The sequence below is a fragment of the Eptesicus fuscus genome, chromosome 13 (genome assembly GCF_027574615.1).
Source record: "Eptesicus fuscus isolate TK198812 chromosome 13, DD_ASM_mEF_20220401, whole genome shotgun sequence".
In the NCBI taxonomy this organism is placed as follows: domain Eukaryota; kingdom Metazoa; phylum Chordata; class Mammalia; order Chiroptera; family Vespertilionidae; genus Eptesicus; species Eptesicus fuscus.
In genome coordinates, this window is record NC_072485.1 from 67,873,267 (window position 1) to 67,890,275 (window position 17,009).

General features: G+C 47.2%; 1 protein-coding gene across 11 annotated transcripts in view; it reads right to left on the reverse strand.

Moving 5' to 3' along the window:
- Nucleotides 1-778: 778 nt before the first annotated feature.
- Nucleotides 779-17,009, reverse strand: part of ATG13 (autophagy related 13) — a 31,932-nt gene continuing 15,701 nt past the window's right edge. For 4 of the 11 annotated variants that reach the window (XM_008146761.3, XM_028153499.2, XM_028153498.2 and 1 more), the window contains 11 exons: nucleotides 16,413-16,509; nucleotides 15,979-16,077; nucleotides 14,762-14,855; nucleotides 11,789-11,887; nucleotides 10,930-11,040; nucleotides 10,390-10,526; nucleotides 8,297-8,411; nucleotides 5,799-5,876; nucleotides 5,500-5,616; nucleotides 4,861-4,989; nucleotides 779-3,038 (listed from right to left, as the gene is read on the reverse strand). In XM_008146761.3, the coding sequence (XP_008144983.2) occupies nucleotides 2,961-3,038; nucleotides 4,861-4,989; nucleotides 5,500-5,616; nucleotides 5,799-5,876; nucleotides 8,297-8,411; nucleotides 10,390-10,526; nucleotides 10,930-11,040; nucleotides 11,789-11,887; nucleotides 14,762-14,855; nucleotides 15,979-16,077; nucleotides 16,413-16,509 (1,154 nt within the window). In that variant the 3' untranslated portion in view covers nucleotides 779-2,960. The remainder of the gene's footprint in view (nucleotides 3,039-4,860; nucleotides 4,990-5,499; nucleotides 5,617-5,798; nucleotides 5,877-8,296; nucleotides 8,412-10,389; nucleotides 10,527-10,929; nucleotides 11,041-11,788; nucleotides 11,888-14,761; nucleotides 14,856-15,978; nucleotides 16,078-16,412; nucleotides 16,510-17,009) is intronic. The other 7 variants (XM_028153501.2, XM_028153505.2, XM_028153507.2 and 4 more) reach the window with 7 other exon arrangements.

The following is a 17,009-nucleotide window of genomic DNA, read 5'->3' on the forward strand; positions in this document are numbered from 1 at the left end:
CAAGGCCTGTCAGGCAGTTGGTGTCTTGCCACTAGAACTACCTCTGCCTCTGGGACACTGGCTCCACTCCAGCTCCCTTCTGGGAGGCAGGAGGGCCGCTTGGCCAGGGCTGAGATGCCTGCTGCATTCGTCTCCAGGGGACCAGGCAGGAATAATCCCCCAACAGTCCACCCCAGTGCTCTGGGCAGCTCCACAAACTGGCATGGGCCCTTGACTCCCTGCTCCTCATCCAACCCCTTCCCTTCAGTCTGGTTTGCTCAGCCACAACCCCGCACGCTGATCAGCAAACAGATCCCAGGCAGCTTGGGGAGCCCCACACCCCCTGCTGGCTTCTGCTAGAAACATGAAAGACTGTCTTTCCCTTAGAGCCAGAAGCCAGCCATTGCCTCCAGGCCAGGCTGCATGGTGAACGACGTATTGCAGGGGGAATAGAGCTGATGAGACTGGCCTACATTTTATGGAGATTCTACTGTGGGTGTGCTTAATACGCACATCTACTTCATACACATCATCTCACTGAATATTCACATACAAGCCCCGAAATGGGAACAGCACAACCCAGGAACAGGAGGCTCTAAGAGCTTTCCTGACCAGCCCAAGCTTGTACAGCTGATAGGTGGCCACATGCCCAGAGTCAGAGCAGCTGTGACTGAGAAGCCTCTCAGCATTACATGGCACCATTCTTCCCCTCCTGTGGAGCCTGTGGTAGACCGTGGCCTGCACAGAGGTGGGAGGCAGTGGGGCTGGGATTTTAGACAACTTGCACGACAGGAAGCTGTAAAGTACAGAAAAAAATTTATTGGAAATCTCTTGAATACATTTTAAAGTATAACTCAGTATTTCCAAACAAGGTAGGCTAGAGGAGGGGAGGGACTCTGCCCCCTGGAGACAGATGACTAGTCCCAGCCCCGCCCCCTGTGCTGCAGAAGTCAGTCCAGGCTCATACCTTTCATTGTACAGGGCTGAGGGGCAAGGGCCAGCCTTGACCATTGCTTTGCTCCTCCCTGGCTCAGCAAAAAGTCAGGGCTCAGCCTCCTTGGCCTCTCACTGATGGGGTCCTGAAGAAAGGTTGCTGCCTGCACAGGCCAACAATTAGGACATCAAGGCCAAAGGCTTTGACTCAGTCTGTGCACTCAGGACTTTCCACACTTGGCCTCAAAAGGGCAGTGGCTGAGACACGGGCGGGTCGGTGGGGAGGAAGGCAAGAGATAACTTGCACTGGGCCTCCACCCTTCTCAGCACTGGGCCGTGAGGATAATCCACTGGGCTGTGGATTGGTTTAGCAGGCCCTGGGTGTGCTCTGGCCCAAAGATAGGAGGGCCAAGTTGGACACCACTGCTGGGAACATTTCTTTGTGGCAGAGAACACATGCACAGGGGCAGGGCTCAGCCTAATGGAGACAGCATCAGAGCCCACTCGAGCCCTCAGAGATCAGCTTTGTCAGTGGGAACAGTATCACATGCATTTACTACAAGCAACTGAGGGCCATGTGCTCCAGCTGCTGCCAATGAATACCCCTGGTGGGTCAGGAGGAAAGGGGCAGGCCTAGGTTTCCACGGCCAAGACTACCAGTTAGGCTAGGAGAGGGACAGCCTAGGAGGGTGAGGCCAGGCACTTGACTTGCCCAAGTAACAATACCTGAAGGGGTAAGTCAACCATGTGCCAGCTTTAGTTTCTCAACAAGGAACCAGTAAACCTCAGGGCAGGGTGCAGACCGTGGGATTAAAGGAGGGTGGTGGCCAGGCCCAGGTGAAAGGAGAAAAAGGGCCCATAACGCAGCCCTGAGAAACAGAAGCAAGTGCCCCGGAGGGGCCTGTCTGGACTTCCCCAGGCCCACCACATACTGCCCTTGGGCACGATGTGCAGCACAACTCCAGGGGCTCACCACATACACGGCTTCCTCGGCTGCCAGAACAAGCCAGTCACCGAAGGCGCCGTGAGAGATCCCAGGCTCTCACCGGGAACATGTAGGTGTCCAGGTAAAACCTGTTGTCAGTGCAAATGCAGCAAGTCTGGGAAGTGTGTTGCCCTCATCAGCCCTGTTCTTAGCTCCCACCTTCTACATGTGGGAAGGAAGACCCCCAGAGCAGCAACCTGGAATCTGGGCAACCTCCACAGGAACGGGCCCTGCCCCAGGAAGAGGCCCTTCACCTTCCCCAAGAGAAAACATCTAACCTCAAACATAATTTCTCTATAAAATATGACTTCTCTGAAAGTAATAAATATTTACCATATACCATATTCTATAACCAAGGAGCAGCAACAGGGGAGGGAAGGGAAGAGAACTGCTGTGACTCCAACCCTAGAGACACAGGATTTGGTTTCCATGTAGCTGAGGAGCTGAGCACAGGCAGCCGCCAGGGCTGCTCAGACCCTCTGCTGGGGGTGGCACAGCCTTCCAGGGTGGGAATGGCTGACTTTCGAGTTCTCATCTTGGGCAGAAGGCCTGTCATATTGCCAAAAGTACAGGGGCAGAGGGAGGGAGAGAGGAAGATACCAGAACCAAAGGAGACAACAAAGAGCCTGAGGAGCCCTTCCGTCCTCCCAGCACTGCCTCCTTCCTCTCTCTGCCTCCACACCAATCTCTGGGCCACCAGCTGGAATGTCAAATGGTTGGTGGTAACGGCGACAGGCGAGGGGCCAGTTGCAGGAAGAACGGGGGGCCACCTTTGTGAGCAGAATCAGCAGGCCCTGCAGAGGGCCCTTTTGTTACAAAGAGTCTCCCCATCTCCAAGGCCAGAGGTTGAGTCCTCTTAAATGCTCTAACAGGGCCTGAATAATGCCATGAAATCTCCAGGAGGGGCAAGAGCAGGGACTTCTGGGTCCCCATGGGGGAAACCAGCCTCCCCTCCACCTGGCTTGGAGCAGGACGAGGAATGGGAACAGCTGATGAGTGGGAGGCTCTCTGTCTCCTGGGACCACAAAGAGGGGAAGCTGCTGGTACTCGAGGACACCAACTTTTACTGCAGCGTTTCCACAAAGGCGTCAAATTCTCGGACGTTCTTCTCGTGCACAGCCAGCTTCTCTGGTAGCGAGTCCTGTGCCAGAAGGGGAGAGAAGAGCTGCTCATTCAGGGAGGGCCTTGAAGAGACAGCCAGCCCCATCACCCTGGGCTGAGGAAGGGGCACAGTTCAGCAGGGCTGGACCAGGAGAGCAGGATTCAGGGCGACCGAGCAGGCAGCGGACAAAGGGCTTCAGGGTTCTGTGGGGCTCGGGAGGGGGGTTGACACAACTAGGGAATCGAAGTGACCCCACACTTAATGACATAGAAAAGGACCACACCACCCATAGGATGACAGAAATTAAACATGAAATATCTTTGGCACGGATTAGACTGATACTAGAATTGAATAGTAGGTTTACAGTGCTCAAAATTAAGAAAGATTTACTAAAGGTTCTTCACACGCTGTGCAGGACATCAAAATGCCCTGGGACACGTGAAAAGGCAGTCCCACCACACTCCTGACAGACTCCGACTCAGCAGGTCTGCGGTGAGGCCTAGGCACCTGCACCTTGACACCAGCAGAGGAGGGGTGGGTTAGAGAGGGTTGGAAGAGAATAAAAAAGAAAACAGAGCCAAGAGGAGTTAAATTTAACTGCCCGAAAGTATCAACTATTTAAAAAAAATCTGACCCTAATCTTGTGGTCTATCTCCATTGAAGAATTTGCATGTGAAGAATTTAAATGATCACAGATTTCCGGACAGGCACCAGGTGCTTGGAAGAGGTGGGACGATCTCCTACCTCGGAATTTATCAAGTGGCCCAGACTCACCAGACAGCCCAGGCAGCTTTGGAAGGACTGGCTGCAACACCACTTTGAGGCTTCCTGGGCAGTTCCTCCCACCACATTTCAAGTGTGTGTGGGGAGGAAGGGGGGGGGGACGGCGGGAGCGTGCACGGGTTCCACTACCTAAAATCAGAAGCCAGACTCTGGGATCAAAGCTTTGTTTTGCAAGCTCAAGCTGACTGTGGGCAAGTCATTTGGTCACAGTGTCAGTTTTCTCATCTGTAAAATGAGATAAGACAACCTACCGCTTAGGTTGTTGAAGAATGGTATAAGGCACTTACAAAAATGCTTGGCACCTAGAAAGCCTTGATAAATGCTAATAATAATTACATTATTACTGCATTGTTATTACTACGGAGCATACATTTTTGTTTACAGCAAAACAAGGGCAGCAATTCCTAGATTCCTATTCTAGAGTCATCCCTGTAATTTCAATGTTGGAGGAGATATCCCACTTCAGACAGAGGGAGCCTGACATCTCGTGGCACCAGACACCCAAAGCTTGTGGCTGTCCAGGGCACTCCCCGGCATTGCAAGGCAGGAAACAGAATCCCTAAGTCAGATGTGGTAATGACAGTATCAGGACATCTGGCTAAACAGAAGCACTGCTAGCTGAGGAATGGCTCTCTAAGGAGAGAGCAAGAGCACCGATGCTCAGGACCTTAGGATTCTTCTGCCCTGTTCACCTGGCATTGCCTGGCAAGCTGAACAGCTGAAGACGAGAGCTGTTGGAGCAGCTTGGCTCAGTGGCATCAGCAAGAAGACACTAAGCGTGGAACAGGAGTGTGTAAGAAATGCTGAGCCCCTGCAAAAGGAGGAAGTGAGTGCAAGCAAATTCAAGATAATGACTGCCGGGCATAATGCAAATCTCAAGTGCAATCAAAAGAAGATAATGAAGAATAAAAAAGAAGATAATGGTTTAACAGTGTCTCTTTCCTATTACAGGGAAGATGGGAGGTGTGGGAGAGGGGGTAATCACAGGAAGAAACTTTAAGGTCTGTGGAGCAGAAATGACATCAAGGGGGAAGGAAGGTCAGAGGATGAAATGGGGTCGGGGAAGGGGTTTCCATACCAAGTCCTCAGCCATGGACTGTGCCCCGATATCTATGGAGAGGCTGCTCAGCTGAGGGGGGTTCTGAAATTCACGATAGAAGGTCCCCAAGTCCATCGGAAGAATGTCATCTTTAGAAAATGCCGGTTTCTTAAAAAATAAGACCAGACTCAGTTTAGCTTACCACGGACCATAGAGGAAAATCAGAGATGAACAACCCTCTTTCCTTCCAGTAAATTATCAAAGAAAAGGTTGCTCCAGGCTTATCTTAGGGGGAGAAGTCCCACAACTTTTCTCTTCTGGACAGCTGAATTCTAATCCTGCTACCTTTCCCATTCCCTGGTTAGGGTTATGTCACCTTCCATTAAATTCCTTTCCTTAGCACAGGGCTATCCATTCAGGCATGAATAGAACCTACTGGGAAATCTCCATTTAGAGCTGAATTGCATGATGTCAATCAAAGACATGGCACAAAATGCCTTCTTGTTCTTTGGCCTCCAAACGTCCTCAAGCAGGCTATGAGGGCAGGTTTCCCACACACACTGCCCCAGTGGGGGCCCATCTGCTCCCTGTGAAGGAGGTCCCCTTAAAGTGCAATGGATGCCTCTAGGTTTATTTCCCCTGCAGCAGCAAAGGTCAAGGAAGGTGAAGGCAACTTACGAAGTCGATCATGACAAAGTCATCATGGGTATTGCCACTGCTGCCACCGCTGGAGCCATCAGAGTGCAGGCTGCCCTGGAGCGGAGACGCAGTCTCTGGGGAATCTGGAGGATTCACCTGGTTGAGGATAAAGCAGAGGAAGGGGCTGGTTCTGTGCACTGGGGGCAAGTTACTGTTAACAATGGAGGGTCCTGTAAGAGAGCAATGCTGACTCGGGCAGGGCTGATGGTCTGGGAACAGTGGTGTGCCCAGGAAGGACAATGACTCCCATACCATCTCATTGGAAACTTTAGACTCACCATGGGATCAGCATCCTCCAGTTCTAAATTCTTGGGAGCAAACATGGCAAAGGGTATGTCCAAACTCGTCAATGTCACCTGAAAAGACACAGGAGAAAGTATTAGTGCCTGCCCTCACCCAGCTTCCATGTTTCCCTAGAAGCTGCCAGAAGCCTGGAGGCCCGAAAGTTTGCACCAGGTTGACCGCATTGCCCCTCAGGTTCGTGTTGGAAATCCCCCAATTTCCACCACCTCCCATCACAGGCCCACAGCATAAGCAGGGGTTAGGGCTTCCCAATACCTCAGGACGTCAGCTTGACCCACAGTAACTCAGTGACAACTGTTCAATGGCAGAGCCAAAGAGGAACCTCCTACTGAGTTTAGGCTGAGGTGTTAAGGACAGAAATAGAATATTGGGGACTAGTTTTAGTTATCCTATATAATAAAAGGCTAATATGCAAATTGACCGAGCCCTGGACTACTCGTCGCTATGACGTGCACTGACCACCAGGGGGCAGACGCTCAATGCAGGAGCTGGCCCCTGGTAGTCAGTGAGCTCCCACAGGGGGAGAGCCACTCAGCCAGAAGCCGGGCTCACGGCAGGCAAGTGCAGCGGCCAGCAGTGGTGGCGGAAGCCTCTCCTGCCTCCACAGCAGCACTAAGGATGCCTGACTGACAGTTTAGGCCTGCTCCCCAAGGACTCCCAGACTGCGAGAGGGCGCAGGCCGGGCTGAGGGACCCCCCCTGAGTGCATGTATTTCGTGCACCAGACCTCTAGTAAGAAATAAAATAAGAACTATTAACCATGCTCTGTTAACTGTGATTGTTTTGTTCTGATTAAAGAAAGCACATTCTAATCTGGTTGGGAGTTGTATGCCCTGGGACTGGGAGTCAACCTTGTCCCAGGGACTCAATCCTGGAATTCAGTCCATTCTCATTCAAGAACTGCCTATTATCAGGAAAAGATTAACAACCTTGTTGCCCAAACAACTGAGCCCCGCCCCAGCTTGCTTTGCCTATTTCCCCACACTGGTAATACCCTTGCACACTCACTCTTATTCCTTTTGCCCATAATAATCTTTGTCCCACCCAATATAAGCAGCTGACTTAAGGGGGGGAGGGAGGTGTGCAGAGCAGATTTTCGTCGATGACCTGCTGCTCCCCTATACGGTTAGCATTATTGGAATAAATGTTCATGTATAATTCAACCCTGTCTCCACTTACTTGGCTCAAGTAGTGACAGGCATCTAGGACCAATGGTTGTCCAGTTTCAGAGCCAGATACTTCAGTGCACTGTGTTTATACTGAATGGTGTCTAGCCTCCCTCTACTATGGGAGGCTTAAAAGATCACAGAACAATATGTTGTAGGAAGTTTCAGATAGACAGTGAGCAGAGGAGGGACCATAAGCCAAGTACAGAAGGTCATCAGGGTGGAAAACCCCAGGTACCTAGCAATGGACAATCAATTGTAGGGTGGGACCCTTACTCCCAAGGTGACTTTTCCTCCCCTAGCACATCACTGGTCTGGTCTGGTCTGGAGGTTTGGACCCCCTGACCTTTCCTCCCTAGAGAAATATCTAGGCCTCAGCTTATTTCAGCTCCAGGCTCAGATAAGCAACAAAACCAGCCACAGAGGACTTGGGGATCAGCATCACTGAATAATGACACCCGCCCTTGCCCAGTGTGGCTCAGTGGTAGAGCACCGACCTATGAACCAGGACGTCATGGTTCGAGATTCCTGGTAAGGGCACATGCCTGGGTAGTGGGCTTGATCCCCAGCAGGGAGCATGCAAGAGGCAGCCAATCAATGATTCTCTCTCATCATTGATGTTTCTCTCCCTCTCCCTTCCTCTCTAAAGTCAATAAAATATATTTTTCAAAAAAAATGAGCCCCCCCACCTTGGTTAGGACAATCAATCAGTAGAGACCACAACCCTGAATGGACACACCTGGAAAGCTACTGAATATTTTATTGAGATCTTCCCCTGGGACCTCCCATAAAATCTCCACCCTTAAAACTCCTAGGACTGAAGGAACTCAGTGCACAGCCACTGGTGCCTTCCCCTTTCTCCTCAGCCCCCCATGCACGTTACCATTAGCTGCCTCACTCCCAAGCTCCAAGGCCCTTCCTTTGTCTCCATAATTTGTTTCCTAAGCCCATTTCTACTAAGAACTACTTATTTTTCTACCTCTGTAATTTACCCAATAAATGTTCTCTTATAGTCTGGGTCTTGGCTCTGAATTCTTTCCTAGCCAGAACCCAAGTACTGAGGTTGCTGAACCCAGGTTTGGTCTGACATCACCAGTCAGACAACTGGTGCCGTTCCTACCACCTCCAACAAATAGTCCTTAACTTCTGGAGGGTATCACAGGTTATTAACACCCTTCACAAAAATTCTCACACACACATATACAATTCAAACATAATGTCAGTGGCTGCACAAATCCCAAGTTAAGAGACCCGCCTGAAAGGCCTCACTCAGACGTGGCTCACAGGTAGCAATGGCAGAAAAATCACCTGGTTGATAGGTTTGTTGACAAAAGCCCCCACTTTTCGGGCAAAGATGGTCTCCAAGACATCATGGGGAGAGGCCCGTCCCTCACTACTGTTCGATACGGTTTCAGTGTCCTCGCTGGAAAAGAAATGTAATGTTGGTACTCATTCCCAACCCACAGCAGAGCCTCCTTGGTTCCCCATGAATCCACCCTCTGTGGGCTGCAGCCTAGGGTGGGAATTGCCCCACCCGCCCACTCGGTGGGAAATGGCACTATGTGGTCTGGCCGCTGCCACTGTCACCCTGCCCTCTAAGTTGAGAGCAGAGGCAAACATTTCCTGGAACAACTAAAACTATGCATATGTGAACAAAATTCAGTGTTACAACTGTGTAAAGCTTCTATGAAATACCAATAAGCTTCAGTCACCATGCATATAGCAATCATACATATAGGCAAGCAGCTCCTCAAAATTGTAATTTAAATATTAATTACAGAGACAGACTCAAGATTTTAGCTGCTTTCCATCTCCTTATTTTTATTTTGCTTAGTTATCTAAAAATGCAATAAGATGGTATAGTACAATGTTGAAGTTTAAACCTTACATCACAAGGAACATTATTCCAAGTCAAGAGTCCCAAATTTAACCGGGTAGTGGGCTTGATAGAGCCAAAGCTTTTTAACCCACAACAAATCGCCGGGGCTGGGGTCCTCTGTGCTCCTTATCCTGCCCTTTCCTCACCCCCAAACATCCCTCCGGTCAAGGATACATTCAGTATTGCTGTTCCCACTGACCCCTCTGTGGCCCTCCAGTCTGGTGCTGGGTCCTGGATGAGAGGGTGCTCCAAGCAGAGAAACAAGGGCCCATATTGTGGCTGCCAGACCAGCAGCCTCGGCCCTGCGAGCAGCAGAGGCTCGGAAAGCTCTTTTGGCCAAAAGCAGGGGCTCAAGCTGGGGCGAGGGCTGTAAACTCCAAGTGGCCTCTGGCTCCAGCCAACAGGAGGACTTAGGAAAGGCCTGTGCTCTGCATTTAGAACCTCCTGTACAGGGTCCTGTCTTTAATCCCAGGAGTTGAGGCTCAAAAACTAGAGTGTAAAAGGGCTAATAGGATCTTCCTTTGACTGTCTAACAGGAGGAGGGATAAGAGGATGGAAGTTTGGGAAGTCAGGAATGAAAGTAACTATTTTTCCTGATGGATGGTGCAAAAATTTGGCCTTCCCAAACAATTCCCTTCCCACCACTCCACCGTGGGAATGAAAAAAACAAAACAAAACCCAGGAATTCCTATTATCCAGAAGTTCATTTAGGATGTGGCAGGGCAATCAACGTCATTACCTCTGGGGACTTCCAGTCAAGGGAGGGCAGGTCAGATCAAGACAGCCTCATCTTCCCACGGGAGAGCTCCGAGTGTCATGGAAAGAGTGAGCAGGACTTAAGTCCGAGGAGCCTAGCGAGGCTTGTGCCAGCCACTTTGCAAGCTAACTGTTCTTAGGCAAATCACTTAATTCTCCTGAAATCCTCTCCTCTTTTCAAAGAAGGTAACACTGGTTATCTTTGTAAAGTGGGATTATGAAAACTTTCATTTCCTACCTAATCAATGTATCATTTAAATTTCACACAATGTATCAACTGCTGCAATTGAAAAAAGACAAAAGATTTTTAAAAATATTTAATGAGAAAAAATAGTTTTCTAAACGATCTCCATGAAGCACTCACATAGCAGAAAAAGAAAAGCAATCCTGACCACCATCACAGATGCACCCTGGCTCAGATTCACGGTAAACGCCCTGTCTGGTCCTCGGGAAACAATGAAGACCAAATCCACGAAAATAAATCTTGGGTAAAAGAAAAACATCTGAAACCCCCCTCACTGGATGAAGGTGGTAGAGCCACGCCCCTGGTGTTTACTGTTAGTAGTGAAGCCTGGCCAACTTCCTTCCATACCAGCTGCAATATAGGATTCTGGTCGGGAACTTAAAGGAATGCATATTTGGGGCCCAGAAGCCAACCCTGAACCAATGCTGAAAGCCACTTTCTACCAATAACCAATAAGCGCGTTTCAGAGAAGACCTGCCCCTCCCTGGCCTGAGCATCGGCAGAGGCAAGACAGGAACTCACCTGCTAGAAGGTGTGGCAGCACAGTGGGCCCCGTCAGAAGGGGTGTAGGTTGCCAGTCTCTCCTGATCAGCCTGGGCACCGTGGGCAGGCTGGTTGGGAGCAAGAGGTACCCCACCTTCCTTCCCTGGAACCATGAGCTTTAGGGGAAAATGGAAAAATACAGTGAATTGTGGCAGCCTCAGGCAGGAGACACTCATGGCCTAGCATGACAGTATCTGTGTCTGAGTTTCTCCGTCACCAATGCTGCCATCTACTGAGCAGGAAACCTTGGCTCTTTATCCTCCCTGGGACTCAGTTAATGGGAGGCATGCACGGCAATGACTCCAGAAGGAAAAGGAAAGAAGGAGAAGCTCTTCTTTCTTTTATGGAGTTTGAGAGGCCCCTGCCTCTCGGAGTCACATTAGTTCTCCAAAGTCACAGAAGAGCTTTGCTTCCAAACACTTAGAAGAATGAAACTGGTATCTCAAGAGGCCCCTCAACTGCCTCAGGGCGGAGAGGCAGCAAGGGAACTCCCAGGGTCTGCCCCATCTTTAAAGATACCTGATGAGGATGTGTGGTGTTTAAGCCAGCTGCAAACACTACTGGATAAGCCAGGTCAGCTGATCCAACGCCCAGGGCAGCAGGCTGATAGGAAAGGCGAGAGCTTGAGAGCTAAGCAAGAGAAAAACAAAGAAGGGCCGAGGAAAAGAGGAGGAAAAAACAGGCAATCCTGGAGCATGACTAATGATCAAGATCAGAAGAAAGGGAAGGAATGGATCCCAGCCTACATCCTCAGGGTACGAGGGGCCTGATGTAAGGGTTAAGGACAGACCAGGACATTTCTTTTTAGATGAAAAAAAAAAAAAAAAAAACAGACTTGTTTGCAGTGGACTGAGGTTCCAAGCTCTGTGGCCTTACAAAGGCCTCAATGACTCCCTTGCCACACCCTTTTCTCAGCTAACTGTTCTGTGTCCAGCCCAGCAGGTCTGTGGAGCACAAGCTGGGGCAGAACTTGGAGCCAAAGTCATCAGTTTTTCTCAGGTCATTCTATTTTCTCCTTCGTCCTTGAGGTCCCTTCGGAACACAAGGCGTCTCTCTAATCACACCCTCCCTCACCTCTGGGCATGGGAGGGTTCCTATTTTTGTTGAAAAAGAAAGAATACCACTCTTGGATTGTTTATTTGGAAAGAAGATATAAATAACTCCATGTATTTTTCACATCATTGGGAGGGGGCAACTGAAAAACCCTATTTTGGGCTGCTCTTGCTATGGCTATGTCCTGTTAAAAATCAATTACCAAGCCTCAAAATAACCCACAGAACACTTGGGGACATTTAAATAGCGATATCCTGTACTTTATTTACAGTTTTTAAATAAAAAGATGCCATCTAATTTATCCCCTTCTTCCCAGTGGACTCACTTGATGGGAAAAGGCCAGTCCTGCCATGGGGACCCTCAGGGTATCCGTCACCACAGGAGTAGGGGTCTGAAAATGTGCCTTTGTAACAGTAAACACACACTGTGCACAGATACAAACAGAGACAGGAGAAACAAGAGAAGAAAAAAGAAAAGGGACTTGAGAAAAGAAGTGAAAAAACTCCAAAGGGGCAGTAGCAACAGAGGCTAAAATGCACAATGGAGGTCAGGTGTGAAGCGGGGAGAACGCTGCATGACTGCCTTCCCAAAAGGACGGCTGGAAGCGTCTGAGGAGATGTTTATCCCAGGGCGATCCATTGCATGCGTGTCTCCCTGATGAGCAGGTGGAAAACACAGCTGAGTCAAGCTGGAATGACTTGGCAAAACAGAGAACCCTGAACCAAGCATTAGTCTGTCTTTAGTCAAGAGGATGGGAGGATATTAGAGAACGGCCGCCAATAGGAAGGGCCCGAGAGCAGCCAAAAGGTGTACTCAGGGTGAATGAGGAAACAGGTTAAAAATGTCAGAATGACTTTTTCTGGGGACTCGGAATCTTCAGAGACAGGTTTAAAAAGTTGACCTTAGGGGGGAAAAAAAGTTGACCTTTGTTAACGGGAACTTTAATATACCCAGGTACCCAGCGGCACTTTTCCTACATCATTCCAGGTAAGATGAGTTAGTATACAGATGTAGGCATAGGGCTGAGTGTGTGTGTGCATGTGTATTCTTATTCTTATTCTTATTTTTGGGTCTTGCTGTTCCATCTTTAATAAGTCTCACCAACTAGCTAATTAATGCTTAGAATTGAAAGTAGAACCTTAAGTCACAATAGCAGGTTCAGGATCACAACTCTTAACTATTTCTTGACTCAAATGACAACATGATCCTTATTTTGTTGGTGAAACAAACATTACATTAACATGTATTTATTGGACTCTAGCAAAAAGCTCAAATAGAAGTTGTTGAACAATTATGCAATTCCCTAAGTTACACCAAGGAAGAAACTATTTCAGTATTTACAGGAATGAGGAAACCTGATGGCAAATGATTTTCCTCTCTCTCTGTCGAAAATTAGTATTTCTACACCAAATTGTACCAACCTTGATTAGAGGTGTTCAGGGATAGGAATAGGGCTCACGCATGGGGTGCTCAGTATTGATAAGATCTTGATGTGATCTACTTTTAAACTGTGACAAGACACAACAGGCAACTGATACCACGAAAAAAGATAGGTTCTCCTTACACAGGTCAACAAACTTTTATGCAAACATTCCGTGCAGAAATGACTTAACTTCCCTTTATTTTTGGAGCTGGGTGAAATTCCCTCCCTATCAGACAAACTGATTTGTTCAGGCCCAGCTTCACCATCTCTCATATCTCCCAAGTCACAACTTTATTGTTTATGAATTTACCACTTATAAAACAAAACTTTAAAGAACATTAAACTTGACATATTCACATTTCATTATCTAAAAAGTAATCTACTTCCATTAACGTGCACTATTAAGAAAGTGGGCTTTCCCCTCCTTTTCTGGTCAGTATTGCTCTATGTCAGTAAGCATACCAGAAGCTGCCCCCAGAGCACTCATGCCTACATAGACTGATGTGGAGAGAGGAATAATAATATCCCCAAACCAAATCATCTAGGCAACTTTATAATAAGGCCCCTCTTTAACTCTAAATTGGGACAATAGAAATAAGTGACTCGTAGATTCTGTAATGTCCTTCACACACATTAAATTAGCTTTTGTGCCTAACTTCTACTTCTGAAACAGCTTAGAAACCTAATTCTAATCCAATATCTCCTAACAACACAGGATGGAATAAAATTAAATTTTTTCTTAATTTAAAAACCAAAGAAAATAAACACTTATGGATAGCTAAATTAGTTTGCTGGGTCCCCAAAATAAGATGGTGATTATCTGGGCCCGGTTTAAAGGAAAGTAGAACTGAATTGGTCTAGAAGAAACTGTCTAATGTGAAAGTCTAAAGATACGGAATAGAGATGCTGGGCAGGCAAAGCAGGGATCTGCAGGCAATGAATGAGGCAGAAGATGAAAGACTTGGGAATGAGCGAAAGAAATGTGCCCTGAAATTCAGCCAGCTGGCAAAAATGATTCCTTAGCGGAAGCAGTCTCAGTACCATGTACATTACACAACAAGGCCACACAGGTGCTTCCTCTTGGGAATCTGAGAACACTGTTTTGAGCATTTGTTTTATTGAAATTCAGTTTGACACTGAAGATGGACTCAAGTGGAAAAGTAAATGGTTAAAAATGTTCAGATAGAAAATGCAGATAGGCAAAAATCTGTGTCAACTATTAAGAAAAACTGCACTGCCAGGCTGGTGTGACTCAGTGGTTGAGCATCGACCCATGAACCAGGAGGTCACAGTTCGATTCCCAGTCAGGGCACATGCCTGGGTTGCCGGCTGGATCCCCAGTAGGGGGGTGTGCAGGAGAGGCAGCTGATCAATGATGCTCTCTTATCATATTGTTTCTTTCCCTCTCCCTTCCTCTCTCTGAAGTCAATAAAACATAAATTTAAAAAATTAAAAGAAAAATTGCACTGCTCGTTTCTAACTGGCAAAATGCTAAAATATGCTAAATAATTATTGGCTCCTTCTGTGCTTCGTCCGTTATTGGGAACCATATTTACCACTTCAAACGAGAAGTAGCTCCAAATTAACAAGGGTAGGTTAGAGTATCTCTCTGGTATGAGAATGCATAGGGAATTCTGTGACGGATTTTTCTAGGGAATTTTAAGATGTCCCCGGGAAGGTAAGGTTACATATAATATGGGTTAAGAATGGTTATTGCAATATTACCTGCTGGATAAGAAAGCTCTTCTTCACCGTATAAAAGAACCCCTTGAAACAATCACCACCACCAACAGAACCTCTCTAAATTTTGACACCATTTCCTTAGGCCCATATGTGCCAAGTAACTACCACCACCCCAGAACCTGTTCCCCCTACCTGGGATGGAGGTGAGGTGGAGAAAGAGGTGGTACACACTTCTTGAGAATCTTCCACAGAAGGATATGTTACTCCAGTGTCCTCACCAGCGGTTCTATAGTGAGGGGAAAGGAAATCATGAATTTTATGGGGATGGCAGTCGATTTTAGAAAGGACACAAAGAGATCCAAGTTTGTTTTTGGCAGAGTTCATAAGAGTTCAGCAAGAGAGCTCTGCTGAGTCCTTCATAATTTCAAACCAAACCGTCTAGGTAACTTATATTTTTATTATTATTTAATATATATATTTATTGATATCAGAGAGGAAGGGAGGAGAGAAATATAGAAACATCAATGATGAGAGAGAATCACTGATCAGCTGCCTCCTGCATGCCCCACACTGGGATTAAGCCTGCAACCCCCTAGAAATGTGCCCTGACCGGGAATCGAACCTTGACCTCTTGGTTCATAGGCTGATGCTCAACCACTGAGCCATGCCAGCCAGGCCCATGTAGGTAGCTTTACAACAAGACTCTCTTTAACTCTAAATTGGGACAACAGAAATAATGGTGATCCGTGGATTCTGTAATGTCCTTCACACACATTAAATTAGCTTTTGTACCTAACTTTTACTTTCCAGAGAGCAGCATCTAGAAGCTGACAATGGCTTTTTTTTTTTATCACCCAAACATCTTACTTGACATGTCATTTGAGAATATCTGCTTGTAGCCTCTGCTTAAACAGACTACAGTAAAACAAAAGTCTAGACTCCAAAGACAAACTTACCCAATTTCAGAAGTCCTTCACATAAAGACAGTATCCTTCCTGATACACATCTATCCCAACCACTAGAGAATTCTAGAACTGTTTTCTGGGAACTAGGCCTGAAGATAATTGACTCTCATGAATAACTGAATTGTGCCAATGGTAACCTGAAAACCATTTGATTTGCAAAAGACATTCCACAAATTACTGCCACTCTTGTCTCTAAGTCAAATCACTAGTGTCAAGATTCAACATGTCCAAGAATTTTGTGAGACATTCTGTATACCCCAAGTTTGGGTGTACCTTATAGGCAGCAGCAAAAAAGGAAGCTAGCCATTCCATTTCTCTCCATGTGGTGTCTCCATCAGTGCCCCAGGCCCATCAGTGAGTGCCGATAAAGGTGCCCTGTGTACCTGTGCCAGATGGATGCTTCTGCTAGCTGCAGTATGGGAAAGTGCCTTTCACATTCCTCACCTGTAATTGCAGGGGTGCATGGGCGAGGAGCTGGGATAGGGACGGTCCACAAAGTGATCAATGATAATCCCCATGATAGGTGGGGTCCTCTCAAATTGCCTGTAATGCAATATGCAGATTGCAGTACTTGTTAGAATGCCTTGCCAGCTCCTTGAAGTCCTCAGAGGGCCCCTCACCTAATATCTATTAGCAGGAACCACCAGACCCTTAACTATAGCATCCCAAAATATAAACCACCATCTCCACATTGTTGATTCTGGGACACGCAATAAGATCTTCCAATGAAACTGGGCTCTCTCTTGATTTTATTCTTCAGAAGGGAACTGATTTCAGCAATGGCAAAGCTGAACAGCAGGCTTAGCTATGGAGTTCGGGCGAAAGAAACATTAATATTTTTGATAGAGTTCTTTTGGATTCCAATGCTCTTTCCTCACCTTGTGGACATGAATGCCAAGTTAATTCTGTAAGCACAAGAAAGAGTGATGGTGCCCACAGGGGTGCCCACTGTCCCAACACGAACTGTCTGGAAACCTAGGAGAAGAGATAAATAATTAGTTTTCCCCCCAGAGAATAATGATACTGCCCCCAGTCTCTTTCCTTGAATCATTCAGCCTATACCATCCCAGGCATTACCCATGTAGCATCCTGAGTGCCTCAATTTCATGTGTGTGTTATTTTTTCTTTCAATTAATTCTATATTGATCTAATATCAGCAAGGGAAACAGCACTCTATTTTCAGAGAAAACTACCTTTAAAGAGGTAAAACACGTGTCAATCCTAAAGCTTTAGCAAGGACTGTCACATGCCCAATGAGACCCCAAAGGGGCAGCGGGAGTTTGTCACCAACACCTGAAATTTATGAGGTAACTGCACTCCCACTCAAGCTGCCACCCCAGAACCGAGTATGGAAACGAGCCAGGGCTTTGCTGTTTCCTGATTTTCTCGGTTTCATTTCCAATTTTTCAAAATTGATGCTCATCAGAAACATGTAACATGCTCATTGTAGAAAATCAGGAAATAGACAATTGTAT